Here is a 20,882-nt window from a genome sequence, read left to right as displayed (position 1 = left end):
TGGGAAGGGGTGGATCCTGACTCCAGCCTTTCTGGTCACTCAGGTGCATTGCTTTCACCTGAGCTCCCCTGGGTTCGCTCTGCCTTCCTACCAGATGCTCAATCACTGTTTCCAGCCATGTCTTAGCATTTCTGCTACAGTGGGTGTGGCTGTTAATTTGTTCTTAGGTGCAGAACTCTTTTTTTGTTTTTGTTAAGGATACATGTTAAAAGAAAATGAACAGTAGTTCTTCGCATGGGAATGAAAATCAGCCTTTTCACTCCTGCCCACACCTAAGCATCTGGAATTTGACTCAGAATGAAGTATTCTTTGCCTCTGAAAAATTCTTGAGGTAAAATTATTGTTAGATGTTGCATAGTAATTGCAACGATTCACTTCAGAATAGCTCTTTTATTAACGCAGTTTCTGAATTTGTGAAAGGAAAGCATCTACTCTTTCACAAGATGAGGAAAAGGAAATGAAAAGGAGGAAAAAATGGTACAAATTGCATTGAACATAGCAAATTTTGTGAAAGCTATTACAGTATTTCCTGTGCCATGTTTAGGAAAAGGATAGTGAGTAGGTCCATAGAATGACAGACCATAACTGTAAAAGCCAATTACAATACAGAATCTATCAGTGATTTTTAAGCTTTCAACTGCATGCGTTCCAAAACACTGAGTTGTTTCAAACCGTTTTCAGAGACACTGATTTCAGTTGAATAAATCTGCAGAGTGTGATCCTATTAACTCCATCACTGGACTCTCGAATGATTCATTGAAAACTGAATAATTCTATAATGTATGAGCTCATGCTTAACTCCCAGGAGGAGGCATAAACATTTATAGTCCGCACATAGTGGAAAAAATAAATATCTGATGTCAGGATAAGGCCTTTTTTTTTTTTTTAAATCTTCCATTAAGTTAGAATCTATAGCAAAGAAAATGTGCATGATTGTGGTAAAGTGATCAGAATTCTCTGTGTGTTATTCCCAGGTGTATATAGCTGCATTTGCAGTATCTGCATATGCATCCAGTTACTACCGAGCTGGAAGTAAGCCATTTAATCCTGTTCTTGGAGAAACCTATGAATGTATTCGTGAAGATAAGGGTTTCCAGTTCTTTGCAGAACAGGTACTGTATGCTGCAACACTTACATTTGCTATTTGATAGACTGCTTAATTCTGAATGCATGGCTGGTATCCCCCAGAGCTAACAGCAAAATACAAAATTACTGTGTGTAACCTTAGCCCAGGAAAACTCAAGGGATGTTACAGAATTATAAATGAAGGAAATCGCTTTGTTTTTTGAGGAAAGGCAGCTCATTCTGGGATGGAACATGACAACCAACAGCTGACAGTCAGAAGCAAAGGCTGGCAGGCTGTTACTCCAGTAACTAGGTAACTTGTTTAAGTAGAGTACAGTCCCTCATGCTGAAATCTGATCGCTACTGCAACAGGCTTTATGCTCTTGTCATGTTCTTTTGTGTGCAATCATTTAAAATTTTCATAACAAATCGTCTTTTTTATAGCAAATATTTCATTCACACGAGTTGATCAACCAGTATTTTCTGTGGCACTATGAAGATTTATCCTCCCTGTCCAAATACTTTGTGGGCTAAGCCTGTCAAATCTGGTACCATGGCTTAGTAGCTGAAGGATGTATACAACACATCAAGATCTGAGTGTTGCCAGAAATAGTCTCCCTGTAGTTGATTATTAAGTGTGGGTAAAAAAAATAATGTTTGAGCCAGTCCAGTTACCAAAATTTCTGAGCTTGAGACATAAGTTAAAATGAGGTAAAATTTAAAGAATCTGGTTCCTATCAGAATCTAAGTAGGACTGAAAGCTGTCTTATTCTGTCTAGACATTACAACAACAAAAATTACAAAAGTGTAGTAGGCAAGGCTGTGCAACCTAGAAATTCGATCAGTAAAAGCCTTGTGAGAGACTTCCAGTAGTAAATGAAAAGCATTTTTGATGTACTTTGTACGTCATGTTCTACAAAGAACAAAAAGTCATGTTATGTGATCTTTCCTTAGTCTAGGAAGTATCACAGACAAGAGTAAAAATAAGGAAAGAAAGCAAAACAGAGCAAGAATCAAGTTCAAGCAGTGTGTCTGAATCTTCATTGTGTTTAGTTCTAAGAGTTAGTTCTTAGAGCAGTGAAGTTAGCAGTGTAACATCGAATTGGAATAGCAGAGCGGATAATAAAGTTTGGTACTTAGTTGAATATAAGCTTGAATTGAAGGAGAAGATTTTCCCCTTAATATTACACAAATCACTACAAAGGCTACTTTTTGTAAAGGAGATTTTTAAAATATGAGTGTTCTTGTTTTGTTAATAACTGTTGTTCTAATATGTGCAGTAAGTGGCATGAGTGGTAAAGTTTTACTATATTATTATGGGGTGGAGGAATATCAGGAAGGGAGGGTGTATAGGAGGAAAGAAATTTCATGCAGCTTGCAAGCATTAAATATTTCTTTTTGCATCAGGAGCTCTTATTTATTGCTTGTTTGTACAAGCATCTTGATGCTTACCCTAGATGACTTGTTAGTACAGATACCACGTAACCTGTGGAATAGATAAGCAGAATATATAAAATTATAGAGATCTGTTCTATTATTAGGATGTGTTCGGAATAACTCTACTTAGCTCCGTGACCTTACTCTGGAATTATCACAGTTTAAGTGAGAGCCAAGTTTAACCTAGGAATTATAGTGACATCTGGGGTTAATCTGGGTGCAGTATGTGAGAGAGAGAGTGTTGCTCTCAGTGGATTAGGACATAGCTGAGAGTAATTAGTACTACTTTATTTTTTTTTAACCATGTAGAGGTTGCTCAGGGAGAACTGCACAAAATGCTCCATAACAAATTTGCAAAAATGACAAACAATGAAGAAAGTAAAACTGCATTCAAGTCATGAGGGTGATTAAGGAATGAAATTCATAGTTGGAATTAGCAACTTGACTTGAAAATAAAGGTGTCTTTGTCAAAAGAACAGCAGGCATTACGCATCAAAGCATTGGTCCTGGTCAGGTTGTAGTCTTTTTCACCCAGAACGTAGAAAGCTTTTGTTTCGTGCAGTCACTTTATTATTTACTATTTTCTTTGAACAGTATGCATAGCGTATTTATTTACTTACTTACAATGCTCACTTTGTTGTTTCAGTCCTTGCCTTGTCATGTATGTGCTATTATTACCCAAAGCTGATAAAATGCAGTGTGTGTGGTTAGAGCTTCACACAAGAAAAATTGGATGTGTTGCTAGTGCAATCTTAAAAGTTGCTAGATGGAATTTCGTGGTTTTATTTCTCCACCGTTTGTCCCCTTCAGTGATGCTGATTGTTGTCCCCTTCTCATAGTCAGAGTTTAGTAAGGATCTACTGTACAGAAGCATTTGGCCTTTTGGTTTTTGTTTGGCCGGTTGGTAATTTTTACTTTTTTGCTATTTGCTTTCAGATGTGCATCTTCTGTTAATATATGAATGAGGCCTTCAGGTGAAGTGTAATTATTACATTAGAGACAATGTACAAAATCTATAGTTAGATTTCTTTCAGCAAACAAATTTACAGGCCTTTCAAAGAGTGCTTACCTTTTCTTTCAAGGCTTTCTTAGCTCACTGTACGTTACAAATCTCACTGGCTCCCCCTTATGGAAGCAACTGGAAAAGGAAAGTAAATGTTCAAATTGTAAATGAATTAAGTATATATTTTATTAATTCATATATTCATATGAATGAAAAATAAAGGGGAAAAAAAGGGAGGGGAACAAAACAAAATGACTCTTCAAGAGTTAACATTTTTATCTTTTTTTTCCCTACTTTCATGTTTTGCTCTTAGGTCAGTCACCATCCACCTATTTCTGCATGCCATGCTGAATCTGTGAATTTTGCTTTTTGGCAAGGTAAATTTTTAGTCTATCATTTACTTTCACAGCCTTCCTAATAGTTTCACTGTATGTTTAACATGAAATATCCAGAAGTAGGGAAAAGGTGAATTTCTCTGCTTAAATTGTAATAGAATGGCTTTAAGAAATCCTAGGCTTACTGGTACGTTTTTCACTTGGATCTTCCGCCATTACAAAAATTTAAAAATATTTTATAATGTTATTGATGATTCTTTACATGTACAATTATCTGCATTTATTCAAAGTCTGTTAAATAATTTTCTTGTGTTTTTTGTTTGGTTTTGGTAAGAGGTTTGTTTACTAGAGAAGAGTTGTACCTCAAGATATTTCTGAAGACAATCTAGAACAGAGTTTGAAAAACTACAAGTTGAATCCTGAGTCCTGACAGATCTTGCAGTTCTGTTCTGAAAATAATTTCCAGAAATGTGCATAACAGCAGGGACAGCACATTCACCATGTCTATCTCTTTTAGTATTATTACAGTGCATAAGATTTCATGCTATTTGACTACTAATATTGTCTTTCAAAAAATGGTGTGTTGGAGCTTTGTTTGCTGTGGAAGACTGGTGAAGATGTCAGCCAGTTACAGTACCTGAATGGTCCAGTATTTTTGAAGTGTACACAGAACATAACTATGCTTTTTAACTCAGTTAAAATCCTTTGCCCAGACTTCTGTCAATTCACTATGTAGTCTTATTATAGCCTTGAATTCTGTTATGATCAACTCTGCTGACTTGATTACAGTTATCACGTGTGGAATTGTAATGAACAGAAATTGCAACTTTGTCATTAGTCTGAGTTTAATTATTCAATGTAATTCTCTGTTTTGTAAACACATACAGAGCAAGGATCCTTCTGTTCTTAGCTGAAAAGCAGAGATGACCAAAAATTTATCTATTTACTGAGTACTTCCTATACAAGACTAGATAACAGCCTATCTTAAAAACTGAAGACACATTTCTTTAACAGATGTTGGAAACGTGTTGTCACTTAACTATTGTGACGTGCACTTAGAGAATGAAGTTGTTCTGTAAAGACAAGAGCTGAGAATCTGGTCAATAAGAGGGAGTCTGAGGTCTGGTCCCAGTGACCCCAGAAGACTCAGTCAGGGTGCAGCAGGGTTTGTTTTGGTTTGGGTTTTGTTGTTTTTAAACATGTCTAGGTGAGCTTGTAGGAGATCTAGACGATGATTTTTTTTCTAATGTAAATGTAGTCTGTAAGTGCTGTGTTGCTAGAATAGTGCTGTCATTCCACCAGAAACTGACTGACCTTAGTTACTGTTTCAACATCAAGAAATCTCTGGTTCATTTATAGAAAGCCAGAAAACTGGGTTCTGACAGGGACAGTTATTTCAGAAACTGTTCTCCCTTACTTAAGAAACTAACACTACTTTTGTAGGACCTGTTTGAAAAGGTCAGTTGCATTGGAAGCGGTAGTTTGGTTTTCCTTGCGTCTCAGCATCTTTTTGAGACTAGAGATGATTTTTTCCTTCATTTTCAAATGGATCAGTGAATGGAATTGGAGATCCTAGTGCCTAGTACAGCAAGGGTATTATCTTGCAAGCTCTGAGGTCACTGTGAAAGTTACTGTCTGATTGTCTAGCCTAATTTAACTCTATATCCCTTATGCTATGCTTCTCCGTCCATGTTTATTTCACTTTAAGTGAAATAAATTGCTAATTCAACAGCTTCCTCAAGATATTTTTATAAACGTTCATTGAGATTGATCATCTTTTTTTTTTTTGGAGGCAATGATGTGAGACTTGGACAGTTCTTCTGATTCAGACCAGATTTTAAAAGGCCAATTAAATTTCCCAGGGAAGTCAGACTAAATCCCTATCTGATTTTCTGCCCTTTGAGGCATTCTTTTGCTCCTTCACTGTAGGTGTCATTTGCTGTTATATTTTTGTATTTGGAATTTTCTTTTTGGTTTTTGAAATGTCTGCATTCATTCACTAGCAACCGAATTACAGATAAATGTACACTGCTTATAGCTTATTTAAATTCCTCTCTTTTGAAAATGTTTTTAAGAGATGACTCTTAAAATTCTGGTGCTTTTCTATTTAAATAACCAGTAATATTGTGAATAAACATTTAACTGTTTGAAGGTTAGCATTATTTTGAACACTCCTTATTATGTTACACTTCATTATTTTGTGTTTCTTAAAGTAGAACGTAGATGCAGATTGATTCACCGATGGTGGTGACTAAACCTGCCTTTCTTCTTTTTTTTCCCTCATCCTTTTTCAGATGTAAGATGGAAAAACAAATTCTGGGGAAAGTCCATGGAAATTGTTCCAGTTGGTACAACACATGTAACTCTTCCAGCGTAAGTGTTGCGATCACGCATTTCTATTTACACAGACACGTTTATATGCTCACCTGCACTGAAGTTCCATTTAAGCATATGAGAACAACTTGTACTGTGCAGATGAGACCTTTGGAAGAATTGGTGATTATGATTTTGTTTAAAAATAAAGATGGGAAAAAAAAAAAACAAAAAAAACCAGAAGCTCTAAATCTTTCAGAGGTCAAGCTCTAAATCTTTCAGATGTTATAAAACCAATGATGAGATAAAAGCCATCACTTTCATATGCTTTAGTAAAAAAGCAAAGTTTGCATTTTCATACTTGGGTTGAATTTCATGCTTAGTGCATTTTTAAGTTACGTAGAAAAGCTCCATGGTAAAGGAAGCTACGAACTTTTTTGCTTGAATATGAATTTGAGGCTGTTGCTCTTTTGTGCCTGAATTTGTACGGACCCAAACACCATTGGGTCTAGGTCTGTAGCTGAGGCGGATAGCTGTCCTCACTGCTTAAGTAATTATTTTAAGTGAAAAATAGCACTAGTAGCATATCTGGTATTTATTATCCAAGGAAGTAAGCACTCACAACCACTACAGTTGAATATAGTTTGATTTTTAAAAATAAAAATCTACAGTGTTCCTATGCTGGCTTCTTAGAGTGCCCACTATAGATCAACAAATAGAATCATTCAAAAACTGCCCTGTATCCAGCATGGTAACAGAAACAGGTCTAAAGGTTAAGTAGTGTTCCAATTAAATCTGTTTTCCAAAGAGAGTCTCCAAATTTAATTATTCTGCCATATTTAAAAAAGAAGAAAAATAACCCAGTATAGTATCCAAAAGGCAGTGTGTATAAAAGATACTGTGTTCTCATGTTCATAGTGGCTGGACTACGCTGTGCTGTCCAAGGTCTTTAGAATATGAGTGAAGGTTCAGAGGTAAAATAACCTACAGATTAGTGTCCATGGTGGGCTGATGAACTGGAAATTTTTCTGATTCATGTGTGGTTTCCATGTGTTGATTTGTATCCCCATGGAAAAAAAAATCTGAATTGTTGTCATAGGCTTTTTTTAGTAACAAGAAAGTGTTCAAGAATATTAAGGCTTTATTAAAAAATTGATTTTTTTTTTAATCTTTTTTTTCTTCTGAGTTTTCTTTGCATTTTTTCCACAAGTTAGCTTAAATATGGCATAAGACTTCTCCTGTATGTGTTTTGTTACAGTTTTAGGGACCATTTTGCATGGAACAAGGTGACATCTTGCATCCATAACATCTTAAGTGGACAAAGATGGATTGAACACTATGGAGAGATCATCATCAAAAATCTTAATGACGACACTTGTTACTGCAAATTGACTTTCATAAAGGTGACTTTCAGTAACAGCAGCAATTTTGGCAGTGTCTTATCCAGCAGACACAGTGGGGGGTGGATGCTGTCTGCTGAAACTCAGAACAACTGCTTACAAGCTGTGTTTCCGTATAGTTCTGTAATTACCTGTGATTCTTTAAGAAACATGAAGTATAAATGAATTGCAGCTCACTAGGTAGAGCCAGGTGAGAAAGAAAAGCAACAGCCTTCTCAGGTGATTCTAGTTGAGATGCAGAAAAAAAAATAAGAGGGAGGGGAAGGGAGAAATATCATCAAAAACCTAGTCTGTGTTTGATGAGAGGTAGGCACAAGGTGTCTACTGACAAAGGTTTACCACATGCCTCCTACTAACCCATTGGCATGAGCTGTGGAAACAGAGCTTACATTGGGTGTTTCAAACAGTGCACTTTTCTAGCCCTGTGCAGGTGCTTGGAGGAGCCTAAGTGAGGAATTGCGTTGTTCAAAGCTTATGCTTCAGCATAAGGCATTGATATGTAACTACCTCAAGAAATGCTCTCATAAGAGAAATTAAAATTAACTTTTGGCAGTAGCTGACTTCTTCTAGAAAAGAAAAATTAATTGAAAACCTAAAATAATGCCAAAATTTCTAACCTGAGAAATAGTTTTGCTCAGCATTGTAAGAAACTTACCTTAACCTAAGTTTTCTGTATCTGATTGCTGGAGCAAGGCTCTGCTTTTCATAGCTTGTATCTGCATGGCTGCATGGTCTGTCTGTAAGTACTTCAGCATACCTGTGTGCCGTAGCGCGCTCAGCAGCAGAAGGAAAGTGAGTATCATCATTTTCCTTTACTTGCTTGTTTTTCTGAATCCTGTGTGCTTTCTAAGAAGCGTTAGAGTAATATTCTTCTGAGGTGTTTTATTCAAAGTACTGTAATGTATTTGCAGAGTTGTAGTAGATGCTTGGAGATGGAGAGACTACAAGTTTTATATGTTAGATATTATAAATTGGCTAAAACGGAGGTCACTGTGAGTAACAGTTCCTTCCTGTTCTTCAAATCTGGGGAGGATGTAGGTATCCAGGTCAGGAATCAGTGTTACCTGTTGTTGGACAAAGCTGAAGGTCAGCTGTGCTTCACCTAGTGCTGCCTCTAAAAAAGGCAGAACAAATACAATTCTCAATGGCCCATTTTAGTAGGCTGATTAATAATACTAACAGTAGTTCTTTTTGTGTGATATTGTAGTGTACACCTAAATGAATAGTTTTCAATTCGGAAAAAATACCCTACGGCATGGCAATATCACTCGCGCTTGATCTTTTATGCACCTTTTTCCCACTGTTCCTTTTGATTCTAGGCAAAGTATTGGAATCCAAATGCACATGAAATCGAAGGCAGTGTCATGGATAAAACTGGGAATGTTGTGCATCGACTCTTTGGGAAGTGGCATGAAAGTTTATACTGTGGGACAACTTCATCTTCAAATTGCATATGGAGAGCAAGTTAGTGACCAGAATGGTTAACATACAGAATTTAGAATCTGCTTGAGAATTATCTGTTTTCTATCTATTTTAATCTACTTAGTAAACCTCAACTTCTTGTTGTTCCTGCAAAGAATATTAGAATTTTTTCAAGCATTTAAAATTTAGACCAGAAAAATAAATCATTCAACTTAAATTATATTGGGAACTTACTCCCATGACTTCCCGTATTTTCCTCATTCTCCCTCCTTTTCATATTTAGCTATGAAGAAAGTATTGAGGACCATAAAAGCAAAGAAAAAAAAAAACCACAACAAACAAAAAACCACTTTATTGTGCGTTTCATTACTGTTATGCTTTGATTCAACGTTTTCCCTCAAAATTGAGGCCGTGATTCAGTGATTTAAAAAAAGACTGAAGGGAGTTTGGTATTGTCCTTCTAAAGATAGCAACATTTAATTGGAATTCTAAATGTTCTTTTTTCTGCTGTAGATCCAATGCCTAAAGATTATGAACAGTGGTATGGATTTACTCAATTTGCACTGGAATTAAATGAACTGGACCTGCAAACTAGGTCATTACTCCCATCCACTGACACACGCTTTAGACCAGACCAAAGGTAAGAAGTTTTCCCTCTTAACTATCTTCCTCAAATAGTTTTTAATCTGTACATTCACTTATCCCTAAGCTCAGGCTACTTTGTTTAGGTACCTGCTGAATGTTCCCGTTTCTACATTAATTCTGCGTCTGAAACAGAATTTTAATCACTTATCAAGAGATTGTCTAGTCATTATAGACCAGTGTTTTCTGGAACTGGTTTCGGATGCTCTAGTTTCTAGATAACTGTCGTTACAAAGATGTTAAAACTTTTCAGGGATTCTTTGTTGAGCATACTGTGTTTGAAGAGCTGAAAACTGAGACCCTTGAAACTTCTTTCTGTGGTGGAATTTCTACCATTGCTAATTTCCAGGGAAAGGAATCTAATACAAACATTACTTTGAACTTGTTTTAAGTTACTTTTCCATAAGTGCTTTTTGGTAATGCAGTTATTTTCTATAGATACACTTGGTTATCTTTCAAACACCAAACAGTCTTCTGTAAAGATTAGATTCTGGAGCTCTAGAGAACCTAACAAAAATAATAGACTGAAGCACCAATTGTGTCTTTATCACTGCTGGCGCTACAGGTTTCTAGAAGAAGGGAATATTGAAGCAGCTGAAATGCAAAAACAGAGAATTGAGCAGCTACAGAGAGAACGACGGAAGGTGCTGGAAGAAAACAATCTAGAGCATCAGCCTAGATTTTTCAGGTATTACATAATAATTAGTACATACCGTCATTTATTGAAATGTTTACTATAGATCTGGTTCTAATCGACCATAAAGAAGGCTCCAGTCTTACCCGGGTTTCTTCTACATTCTTGATTTTTATACTTAAGCAATGTAGAGTACTCCAAACTTAGTTAAGGAATACATGATATGCTTTTTTATTACCATATTCCTGTTTTTTTGTTTTTTTTTTTTTAATTTTTTGCCCCAAAGGTAAATGGTATTTGGTGTCAATCTGGATTTGCCTGAGGAGTAAATGTAGCATCTTTGATTCTTTCAGGCAAGGTGAAGTGTAGGTGGTTTTAGCTTAATCAGCTCTGCTGAACTTCTGCTGAATTCAGTGGACTGCCTTGTGCAGCAGAATTTGGAGCTAGAATCTTTCATTTTGAGGACTGGTTTTGAACATTTCCCCTGTGTAATGGATAGAGAATTGTGATTTAGAGGTCATTTTATTTCTTCCTGTTGTAAATCAAATAACGGGACTTCAACTGTTGAAAGGCAAGAACGAGTGCTAGTGACAACATGGCCTTATGTCCTCCAGCTTCTCTGTTCAGGATGCAGTGAAAGAGTTAGACCCAAGGTGAATGCTGTACAGGTGAATGTATCATAATTAACAGATCTGGGATACTAATTGTTTTTCTAGATAGACACAGTACTTGTGAGGAGTAAGACCTGGAGAAACAGAGAAATGTTTAAAATAGATGCAAAAAGAAAATGGCTTAGACCTCTGTCTGTCAGAAGAGCTGGTGAACTAATGAAATGGAAGCACACTTTCCTTCCAGGAGGCTAAACAGACAGAAGAGAAGCAAGGTCTAATACTAAGTTATAGTATTTTCACAATGAGGATTGTAAATAAGGATGAAGATTTGAATCCTCATAATGAGGATTTGAAAGCTGAGATTAGTGCAGAATGTTCAAATAATAGAATCAAAAATATATTATTACTATATAGCAAAAATCTGAGCAAGTATTAGAGTAGATACAAATTATGCATTTTGCTTTTCAGTAGTGATTTCTCCCTTCAATAAATCAAAAGTTCTGGTTTACTGAAAAGATTAATTTGTTGTTGTTTTGTCAAAAATGTTGCACATTACATTAAAAAGACTAATACCTTCGGGGTTACAGTACATAGAACAGTGAGCCTTGCTTCTTGGCTGAGACCTATGTGCTCTCCTTATGCAATAACTGTGGAGAGCCATCTTTGGAGAGGAAAAAGGAAACTTTCAGATTCCATCTCAGTCAGGACAGAGACAATGACTGTTCAGGTTTTAAAAAGGCACATTCTTATAAAAGCTTATGCAAAGCTGCCTGATGGCATTTGAGATCATGAAGTAAACCTGGGGTATGGTCTTAAGTGCTAAGCACCGACACAGAACAGTAAAACAAGGGTGTTTTGTATGTTCCCAAGACCCAAACGTACCAATTCAGTTCACCAAGCTACATCACCTTGTTTGAATGCTGTACTGAGCTTCATTGCATTTGGTTTATGGGCTGGATTAGGTATCTGTACGTAGTGCGTGCTACGTTGCATCACACAGCAAATACATAGAAAATATAAACTTTACATTTAAAAAAGAACTGTTTAATCTTTGATAGGAAATCCAAAGATGACTCCTGGGTGAGCAATGGAACCTACATGGACCTTAGAAAAGAACCTGGTTTTTCCAAACTGGACAATCCTGTCCTCTGGTGAAAGAGGAGCCAAGTGAAGATATTCCATGCTGTATTCCTGGGTGTGATTTAAAAGAAGTGTGTATATATATGTGTATATATATATATATATATATATATACACACATATAATATATGTGGGGGGGTGTGTATGTGTGCAAGTGTGCATATCTCCAGAATTGTGCTTAATTTAGAATCGGATAATTTGTTTTCTCTACTCTGTTTCAATGATTGTTTGAATGTACAAATACCCTAAGTTCTTTTTATAAAATATTTAATAAATAGCACTGAATGTTAACAAGTAGAGGGAAAAGAGGAGCTTTTACACTACTTTTCCAATGTGTAATAATGTCAGTTAAGAGTTAACTTATGCCTTATTGAGTTGCGTTGAAGACAGTAGTATCAGCATCTCCTAGCTGTGCTGAGAAATGAGCGTTAAGCCTTAGTGACTCAAACTCTAAGTAGGCTTCCACGGTTCAGTGAGTAATTCAGCTGTCTATGGACTGGTCTAAATTGCTAAAACAGGTTATCAGTTGGTGCTGAAATCTGAGTACAATCTTCTGCTGCTTGTGGAAAAGATTTAAATAAGCTTTTCTTTCTATTAGCTTTCTTACTGGCATTATCAGAAGGGAAAGTTCTGCAGTTACGTCAGTGGATCAAGTCATAAATGTAAGCTGTACCTGGCTAAAAGTAGTACTAGAAATTCAGGAATCGCCAAAATTTTCCACTGAGAATCTTCAGATTTATAGCCGCCATCAGGGCACGAGGAGATCTTTTGTATATAATGTTTGAGCACTGTCTAGATGAAGCAGCTCTCTTTTTGCAGGAAGTAGTATGTATACAGAGCACGAAATCCTGTGCTTCCATAGCTTCATTTGTTTTTATTAACCTAAAAACTGCAACAGTAAGACTTTTTAAAAAGTAAGCAAACTAACTGATTGTTTTAAGCTAGAAATTTTTTCTTAGTATTTTGATATTTTCTACCTCTTAAGAAATAAACAACATATTTAAGATCTTATATTTAAAAAATGACCATCTGCCTTATGGAGAAATGTATGGAATCTTTGATCTTCCTTTGTTTGTTTGTTATATTCAGATAAACATTCAAGTGTCTTGCACTAAATCAGTTGCATCTCTTTCCTGTAATTTTATACATTTGGATAGACTTGTGAAAGCACTAAATCATTGATCAAAATATAGCAGGAAACAAATGTAGCAGAAGTGTCGCTTTGAATGAAGATTATAGTGATGGGCGGTATCTTTTTTTCCATGAAATCACAGTGCTATATTTATTAACAGAATAATTTGCATTCCTACCTATGCGCAGTTCAAGCCTGACTCATGATTCTTCAAGTCTGTTCTGTGTGTCTGTGACTCTGGCATCAACACGGATTTCAGGTTTGGATCTATGTCCACCACCACTCTCTTTTCTTACATACCACTTCAAAAAATAAACCCTATCTACGATAACCGTTGTTTACGTGACTTATAACTGGAACATTTGGACGATGCGTGCGTAAGAGTGCCTCTTAGAAGGACAAGTAGCTTACAGAAGCTTACAGTTCACTGTGTGCTGCTTTGTTCTAAAGAAAACCCATTAAAATTGATCCATATAATACATGTGACATGAAGGAAATAGTATGAAGACTTCCATTTTAAACCAAATCTGTGATATCAGTTTAGATGTATACTTAAATTTTGCTTTCTGTTACCTTGAAGCTTCATTGTGTCACAGGCAGACAGATGTTTTTTCACTATTATTCACTTTGCCCAGGAACTCTGCACTCACTGTCATTTCTGTAATTTATTACCAAAAAAGTTAGTATAATTTCTTATACTTAATATGTCTTTTAAAGACTCAGCTAGCACTCTAGCAGCTTGCAACAAGGCATGGTTCAAGTCAGCATGAAAATAAAATCTGGGCTTGCATTCAGAAGGAACTGTTAACCTTTGGGGACTGTTTGACTTTTCAAGGAAAATGAAGATCTCTTCATGACTTGAATCCTTCCTGATTTATTCTTGTATTATCAAAACTTGACACGGAAGTGTGTGGATACTTGTAATTATTCTTGTTGTTGGCAATTACTATTTATAACTAATAATTACATGCATTTAACAACAAAGGAGGGTAGGAGAAAGGAGGGGAATAAAGCTTTAAAGAAAAGGAGTAACATTTGTGGAGGATGCATTGAACATGCTCATTGTCATATTTGGCAGCTGTTATGATTATTGTCTGATCTGATTGCTGGTTTTGCACTTTCTGTATACGGAGTGGATTTCCCCATACTTTGTCATATGAAGAAATAGTTAATAGCGTTCAAAATAAAGGGATTAGGGGCAAAAAGGCAAAATTAAAGAACTGTAATGCATTAAAATCTGTGGGTGTTAAACAAAACTAACCTCATTTTGAGTGTTTGAGTCACGATTTTTGAGAAATCCAACTGGCATTGTTTTCCTGTATCTTACAGTCTGGAATGTCTAAAAGACACTTCAGTTAAAGACAAGGAGCAGTGAGCTGGCAAGTGCCTTATAGAAAAGTGTTTCCTTTAGCAACATTCCCATGTCAAGAAGGCAAACATTAGAGTTTCACTATTCTCTCTAGTAAAATAATGCCCAAGATTATGCTAGGCATTTTTTTTTTTTTTTTTTTAGATAAAGCAAAATTGTTGCACCAGTAAGAGCTCCTTTTGTACATCTGTGGTACACATCTGACAATCTGGTGTAACTAGTGGTGAATGATCCTCTGACCCAGTGTTTCCAGCAGCAGTATAGTTGCCCCTGCCTATGTTTGTATGAAAGAGTTGGGTTTAATTGGTAAGCTTCTGTCAACTGTATCTTAAGAAGTGGAAAGAAATTGTCTTGATGTTATTTCTGTGTATTTCTGTATGAAAATATATTAATCATTCACAAACTTTAATATACTCTATAGTTATTCTTGGTGAAATATGAAATTTGGTGGTTTTTTTTTTTTCCCCAAAAAAGCCTTCATCCAGACGTGTTAGAGTGCATAACTTCCATTAGCATTCTGCAGTGCGCTAAGAGATCTGTTGTTTTTAATAACCGACATTTAGGGGCTTCATCCCCACATTTCTCCCCTGCATGGTAGAAAGTATCAGGCGACTGACTTGTTTTCTTTCCTGCACAGCACTGATTCCCAAACTCTTCCACTCAGTGCATCAATCTTAAAATTTCCTGATGACCATTACTTCCTGTTCTAGCACTTCTACTTGATGACTTTGTAAGCATTACTTAAGATAACTTTAGGGGACAGTTTGAGCACCACTCATCTAGCACTCCCCTTCTCTGTGCACCCCTTCACAGAGCAAAAAACTTACTACAAATTTACATCAAGGTAATGGAACAGCTCATGCCTTTGGATGTTAGAACACTGACTGAGTTTTCAAATTGCACAGCATAGAGAGAAAAGATTCTAGGGAAATAGTGTTTATAGAGACAGAAATTGCACAGCTGTACTTCCAAATTTTACAGGTTTGACACATAGAATCAGATTTTGGTGCAAGGTTTGGTGTTACAAAACAACAGTGTAACTTGTTTAGGACACTACTCCTGGTAGTACAAAGTGCTATTTAGAGTGAGTGAAACTAGAGTGTGCCATTCATCATTGCATTCCTTTCTTAATCTTTACTCTCTGATATATGCTTTATGTTAATTTGCCAGCATTAATCTATTTTTGGGGTGCTTTTGAAATGCAGATTCCAGTCAAATACTTGGGTTCTTCATACAGAGCTTGGAAAATCAGCACTTATACCTAACTTGTACTCCTTCTTTGAAGGATCTGAAGCAGGTTTCTGGTTTCTTTTAAGACCTGGCCCCTGGAGGAGGTGGTGGTTGCAAACACAGTCAGCTTTGTATTTGGCAGCTCACTGCTTTGAGTGTCCCTGCAAGAGTTTCAGGCTGTTGAAATGAGGTCACTGGACAGAAAAGAACACAAAGTAACATACAACCAGGGACAGCTTTGGGGCTGGGGAAAGGTTCGGTGCTATTCTTAAATAAAAAAATAAAATCTCCGCCCTTCAATTTCCCTCAGCTGTTTACAGTGCTCTTAGGCCCCCTCACATCTAAACGTCCTTATTCAGTGTCCCATTTTCTCTCTGTTAAAAAGAAAATCCTGAAAAGTAGTAGAACATCCCATTCTGACTGGCTTTTAAATGACAAAACATAGTTACTTTTTTTTCCCATAAACATTGTGGCCTATTTCTGTACCTTTTCCTTGACTGTAATAAATAAATTTCTCAGTACTCATTAACTCATCCTTTCTATCTTATAGCTACTGGTGGGTGCAACTTAGTCCAGCTGCTGGAGTTGTTAAGGAATTGCAAATCTTATCTGGCTTAGCTATTGAAACTTACTAAGTGCTGTAACTTATCCCCAAACACAGTATTGTGCTGCTCTGTTCTTAGATGCTGTTCTTGCTGTAGTTTTTGAAAGCAATAAGAGAAATTTCCCACATAAATAGTTGCTGTATGTTAAAAAATATTTTAAGTGATTCTTTTTTTATATATACAACTTGTCAATTTGGTGTTACTGCTGTATAAAAGAAAACTGTATTAAAACTTATGGGAAAGTTTTGGAGACTGACCCACAAGAAATGCTGAGCTCTTTCACCTCTACATCTTTGGGGTGATGGTGAAAATATTTGGTATTGCTGAGAACTGTATTTATGTTGAGTGTTTTACTTGTTTCGGTACTGGAAAAACATGCCACATGAATGAGGTATTACATATGCAATGCTGCTAAATACTGACTTTGTTGTATGTTTTGATAGGGCATTAGTGATTTTGGGATGAAGAAAGGTATCTTCTGTGTTAGAATGACCACCAGCATTCAGATTTTTGAGAAATTTTTCTGTAGTCAGCATCGTTCCCATTTTCTGCTTGGCTTAATGCAAAAATTTGTAATAATGTTGGAGCACCCTGATGCGCAATTTCATTTACATTTTTGTCTCTGTAGCCAATTTAGTTGGATGTTAATAAATCGTGCTTGCAGAAGGTCACAGAGCACCCTCACTTTTTCCCAGGAGCTGGAAGCATCTTTCTTCAAAGGTTGTTAGTGACGGCTGAAACCAGGCTAGCTGCTGTAGTTTTTTACTGTTTTTTAGCTGTGGTTCTTACACCTTCTAAAATGGCAAGTATGAAAGAGATTCTGCCTGCTGGAAGTCTTATTTATCACTCTCACAAACTGTCTAGTAGTTAACATTAGCATTTTTCCAGTTGTTTGCCAGTTACCTGCATGCATGGTACTGTTGCATGGCTATTATGCCAGACACTGGAGCAGGAAAAAATCAATTACAGTGGTAAGTTGTAAGCAGTTTTTAGTAGACAGATGTGCAACACAAATGTTGTGTATTAGCGTGAAAGTACAGACCACAAACTGGATGTTCTCCAGAAAACAACTTTTAAGTCAAGGAAACATAGTGTTTACTGGATAAAATAAATAGCTGGAAGGAAACTATCAGTGTGATGTTTTCTCCCTCAGAGAATGGTGGTTTAGTACAATTCTGCTAGTCAGCTACATCTGATAGTCCCACCATGTGCATATAAGATACAATACAGACGGATTAGGGTCTTAAAAAAGGTGGAAATACAGTAAGTATGGTCCCTGAGCAACCTCTAATTCCAGACTGCAGTTCTGTAGGGCTTCCCAGTCTCAACATGTAAAAAAGGTTTGGTAGGAGGACACATGGATGTTCCAGGAAGAGTTGGGAAAACTGGGTCAATGCATCTGCTGCCTCATGAAACAGCTGTGTTATGTGGCAGAAAAAGGAGAGTGGCCACAAAAAATGCAGCTTTTCTAGAGGGCAAGGATCACCTCCTGTTTTGTGAAATCCATCCATTTTGATTGTATATTGAGTTTCTAATTTAGAACTTACTCATGATGTCAGTGGAATCACTTCACTGCCGATTAATTTCAGAGAGATCTAATCTGCTTTAACTGTACCTGAAACAGTTAGCATTTAGGGCAAGTCAATGGGAAAAAAAAAAACAGTTTACAGAATTAGTGATTTTTTTTTTCCCATAATTATAAAAGGGAGAGGAAGATGGCAAGGGATCTTTATTACTAATGCTCTTGATCATGAACACCTCAGGCAAAAGAAACTTCTCTCAGAGAAATGGATATGGGGTGAATTCCTCATGGTTGCCAAGTTCCCACTTTGTGGTCAGTGCTTCTCAGACAGCGTGCTGTTCTACCCCACAGAAGTGTGAGGTGAATGTAGCTTACGTAGACCCTGCATCCAGTTGGTGTTTCACCTCAGCTGTCTGTTCATTTACAGTAATCTCTACTTAAAAGTCAGTGCTTACTGCAAAATGATTCAAACCACCATAGCGTGAGGAAAAACAATGACAGCTGGGCAAAGTTTGCTCTGCACAGTAACTGTCACATATTGGCTCCTTCTTTCTTTTTTTTTTTTTTAATGCCTCCATTACATTTCTTGCATATGTTTCTCTCCATGCTCAATTTGTTGATTTTTAACTTAGACCCCTTTCCCCCACTTCTAGTGCAAGATACGTAGAAACTCATAGGGTCAGTTCAGGTTTTTAAGGATGTTAAAAGCTAGCCAGATACCAATTTCTGCTGGGTAGTTACAAATTTCTGTATTTGCCTATTCTGCACCAAGGGAAAGAATTGAAATTGCTACGTGTAAAATTTGAGGTAAATCAAAGTTCCTCTACTGAGTGGGGTATAGCAGAGTCTTAAGTTAACTGAAAAGTTGAGTCATTGGATTCACTGATGTAAGTTTTTGTAGGCTCCTGGAACAATAACAAATTCCTGGAAGCCAAGATGTCACATACATCAATGCACAACATACAAATGCATCAGCTGCAGTTCCTGCTTGTAATTTTATTGACTTAGGGAATTACTTGGCTTTCTCTTTTAGGGTACTATCTCTCTTTAAGGATTTTGTTTGAGCTAATAGTTCAATTTCTGTTTGAACAAGACCAGCTGTCAGAACTGGAAAATATGTGGGTTGGGTTTTGTTTGTTTGTTTGTTTGTTTTGCATAGTTAACATTGCTTTTCTTTATAAAGAATTTATTTAATAAACTGTAATTCCTAAATTACAAACTTCTCACTTTTTTAACATATGCAAAAAAAAAAAAAAAAAGCACCATGATAAAGGCTGCAGTAAAACTACTTTGAATTATTGCAGTACAAGCCTTGAAAAATCTTTTCCTTCTGCGATTTTATGAAGGTATGTCTGAAATGCACTGACTGCTGCCTAGAGCAAGGAAGATTATGTAGATTTATCAATAGATAAGAACCTGTCCCATAGCTGAGAGAAAGATTTACTGTTTTGTTTACTGTTCGTTATCATCTCAGCCATGGTCAAAGTGAAGATGGAACGAAGTCAAGAGATCATCTTACTTGTATTAGTTGTTCGCTGCTTGCACTTTGGTCACTGAATCCAATCTTGTGAAAACAGCTAGAGCTATGTAGTAGCTGAACAGGTTTTTCGGATGAGAAAATCAGTTTTCTTATGAAGTTCAAAAATAGCGCACCAAATTCTTAAGTCCTTCTGTGGGATAAACTTCTGCTGAGAAGTTTGCCTGGAAAAGGGCACTGCAAGTGGGTCAGTGAGGGCAAACTTGACTTTTTCTGTCTGAGTTCTCTAGGTACCAAGAGATTGCAAGCCTAGCTCATCTTTTACTCATGCATATTATATTCTTACCTTCTGTGGATATCAGAAACTGGAAAAGATGTGCCACATTGCAAGAAAGGCCATGGTAGGAACTCCATTGTATTTTATCTAGTCACAGAACTTTGGAAAACTGATGCTCATATGAACGCTTTGTTCTCTGACGCTGGCTCCAATATAGATACCAACAGGAATTACTCTGTTTGAAACGATGGGGGAAGGAATGAGGGGGAAGAGTATATATTGTTGAAATAAGATTCTCAGTACTGAAGTGTGCAGTCACGAGATCCTAGCCAAAAGAATGACTGCAGTTCATGTGTTCACAGTACTGGTTGCTCATGCCCTTTGCATTACCACTTCCTCTCAGGACACAGCTGGTCTTCCTTCTCTCTTTCAAGTTGCATTGCTCACACTGTAGTATATTTATACTGGTGAGGCTGGACAGCAACTACAGAAAAAACAAGAAAAAAAACAGCTCAAGCTGACTATGACTAATTCTGTAGAAGGGAGGCACATCCTTGTGTCCCAGTTGCCAAGAAGGTGGATCTGGGAATAAGAAAGTCATCCACCCAAGGTCACTTGCATCGTCCCTTTCAGAAGCTGCTCACCCAGATCACTGTGTCATTCAGACAAACGAGGGCAGTACAAGGAGCAAGGACACCAGTTTTTCCTGTGACAGAGCACAGAAAAATATATTTTTAATTGTGAGAGAACAGACCAACACTGTCTCATAGCTGACTTTTTTTTGCAGCGTAATGAATACCTGGTCTACAATGTAATTGTAATATAACACAGCATAAATATCCACATACTTAGCAGCCCACACATTTTTGAGCTGCTTGCCAGCCCTTACTCCTTGTTTTGACAAGAACTGTGCTTTTCTCACCCTGCTTCATTTTAGAGTGGGGAAATTAAGTATGTTTCTACCACGGTGTCTGGATGATCAGCCCTGTGCAAAGTGGGGTCTGTTTTTACCTTTAGTCCCCCCTTGCTATGTGCCTTCCTGCAGCAGATGATGAAGACGGCCCCTGGCAGCTCCTGCCCAGGAGTCCCATCTCACCCCACTGTGGCAGCACAGCCTCACAGCTCCTCTCAACCCTGTTTTTTGCCATTTGCAGTCATCTCCTCAGCACATCCACTTTGTATATGAGCCATGGCCTGCTTCAAGGCTCTCAAAACCAATTTCTCCATTTTCAGCTCTGTAGGTACTAAAAAATGCATTTACTTTATTC

General features: G+C 36.9%; 1 protein-coding gene across 16 annotated transcripts in view; it reads left to right on the top strand.

Annotated features, from left to right (window-relative positions):
* Positions 1–14,946, top strand: part of OSBPL3 (oxysterol binding protein like 3) — an 86,457-nt gene extending 71,511 nt beyond the window's left edge. For 12 of the 16 annotated variants that reach the window (XM_021387434.1, XM_021387435.1, XM_021387422.1 and 9 more), the window contains 8 exons: positions 975–1,112; positions 3,819–3,882; positions 6,135–6,213; positions 7,412–7,556; positions 8,873–9,017; positions 9,489–9,615; positions 10,183–10,305; positions 11,921–14,912. In XM_021387434.1, the coding sequence (XP_021243109.1) occupies positions 975–1,112; positions 3,819–3,882; positions 6,135–6,213; positions 7,412–7,556; positions 8,873–9,017; positions 9,489–9,615; positions 10,183–10,305; positions 11,921–12,017 (918 nt within the window). In that variant the 3' untranslated portion in view covers positions 12,018–14,912. Of the gene's footprint in view, positions 1–974; positions 1,113–3,818; positions 3,883–6,134; positions 6,214–7,411; positions 7,557–8,872; positions 9,018–9,488; positions 9,616–10,182; positions 10,306–11,920 lie in introns of all 16 variants that reach the window. The other 4 variants (XM_021387430.1, XM_021387432.1, XM_021387431.1 and 1 more) reach the window with 1 other exon arrangement.

Source organism: Numida meleagris, chromosome 2 (genome assembly GCF_002078875.1).
Source record: "Numida meleagris isolate 19003 breed g44 Domestic line chromosome 2, NumMel1.0, whole genome shotgun sequence".
NCBI lineage: Eukaryota > Metazoa > Chordata > Aves > Galliformes > Numididae > Numida > Numida meleagris.
This window is presented reverse-complemented; position numbering and strand designations above follow the sequence as displayed.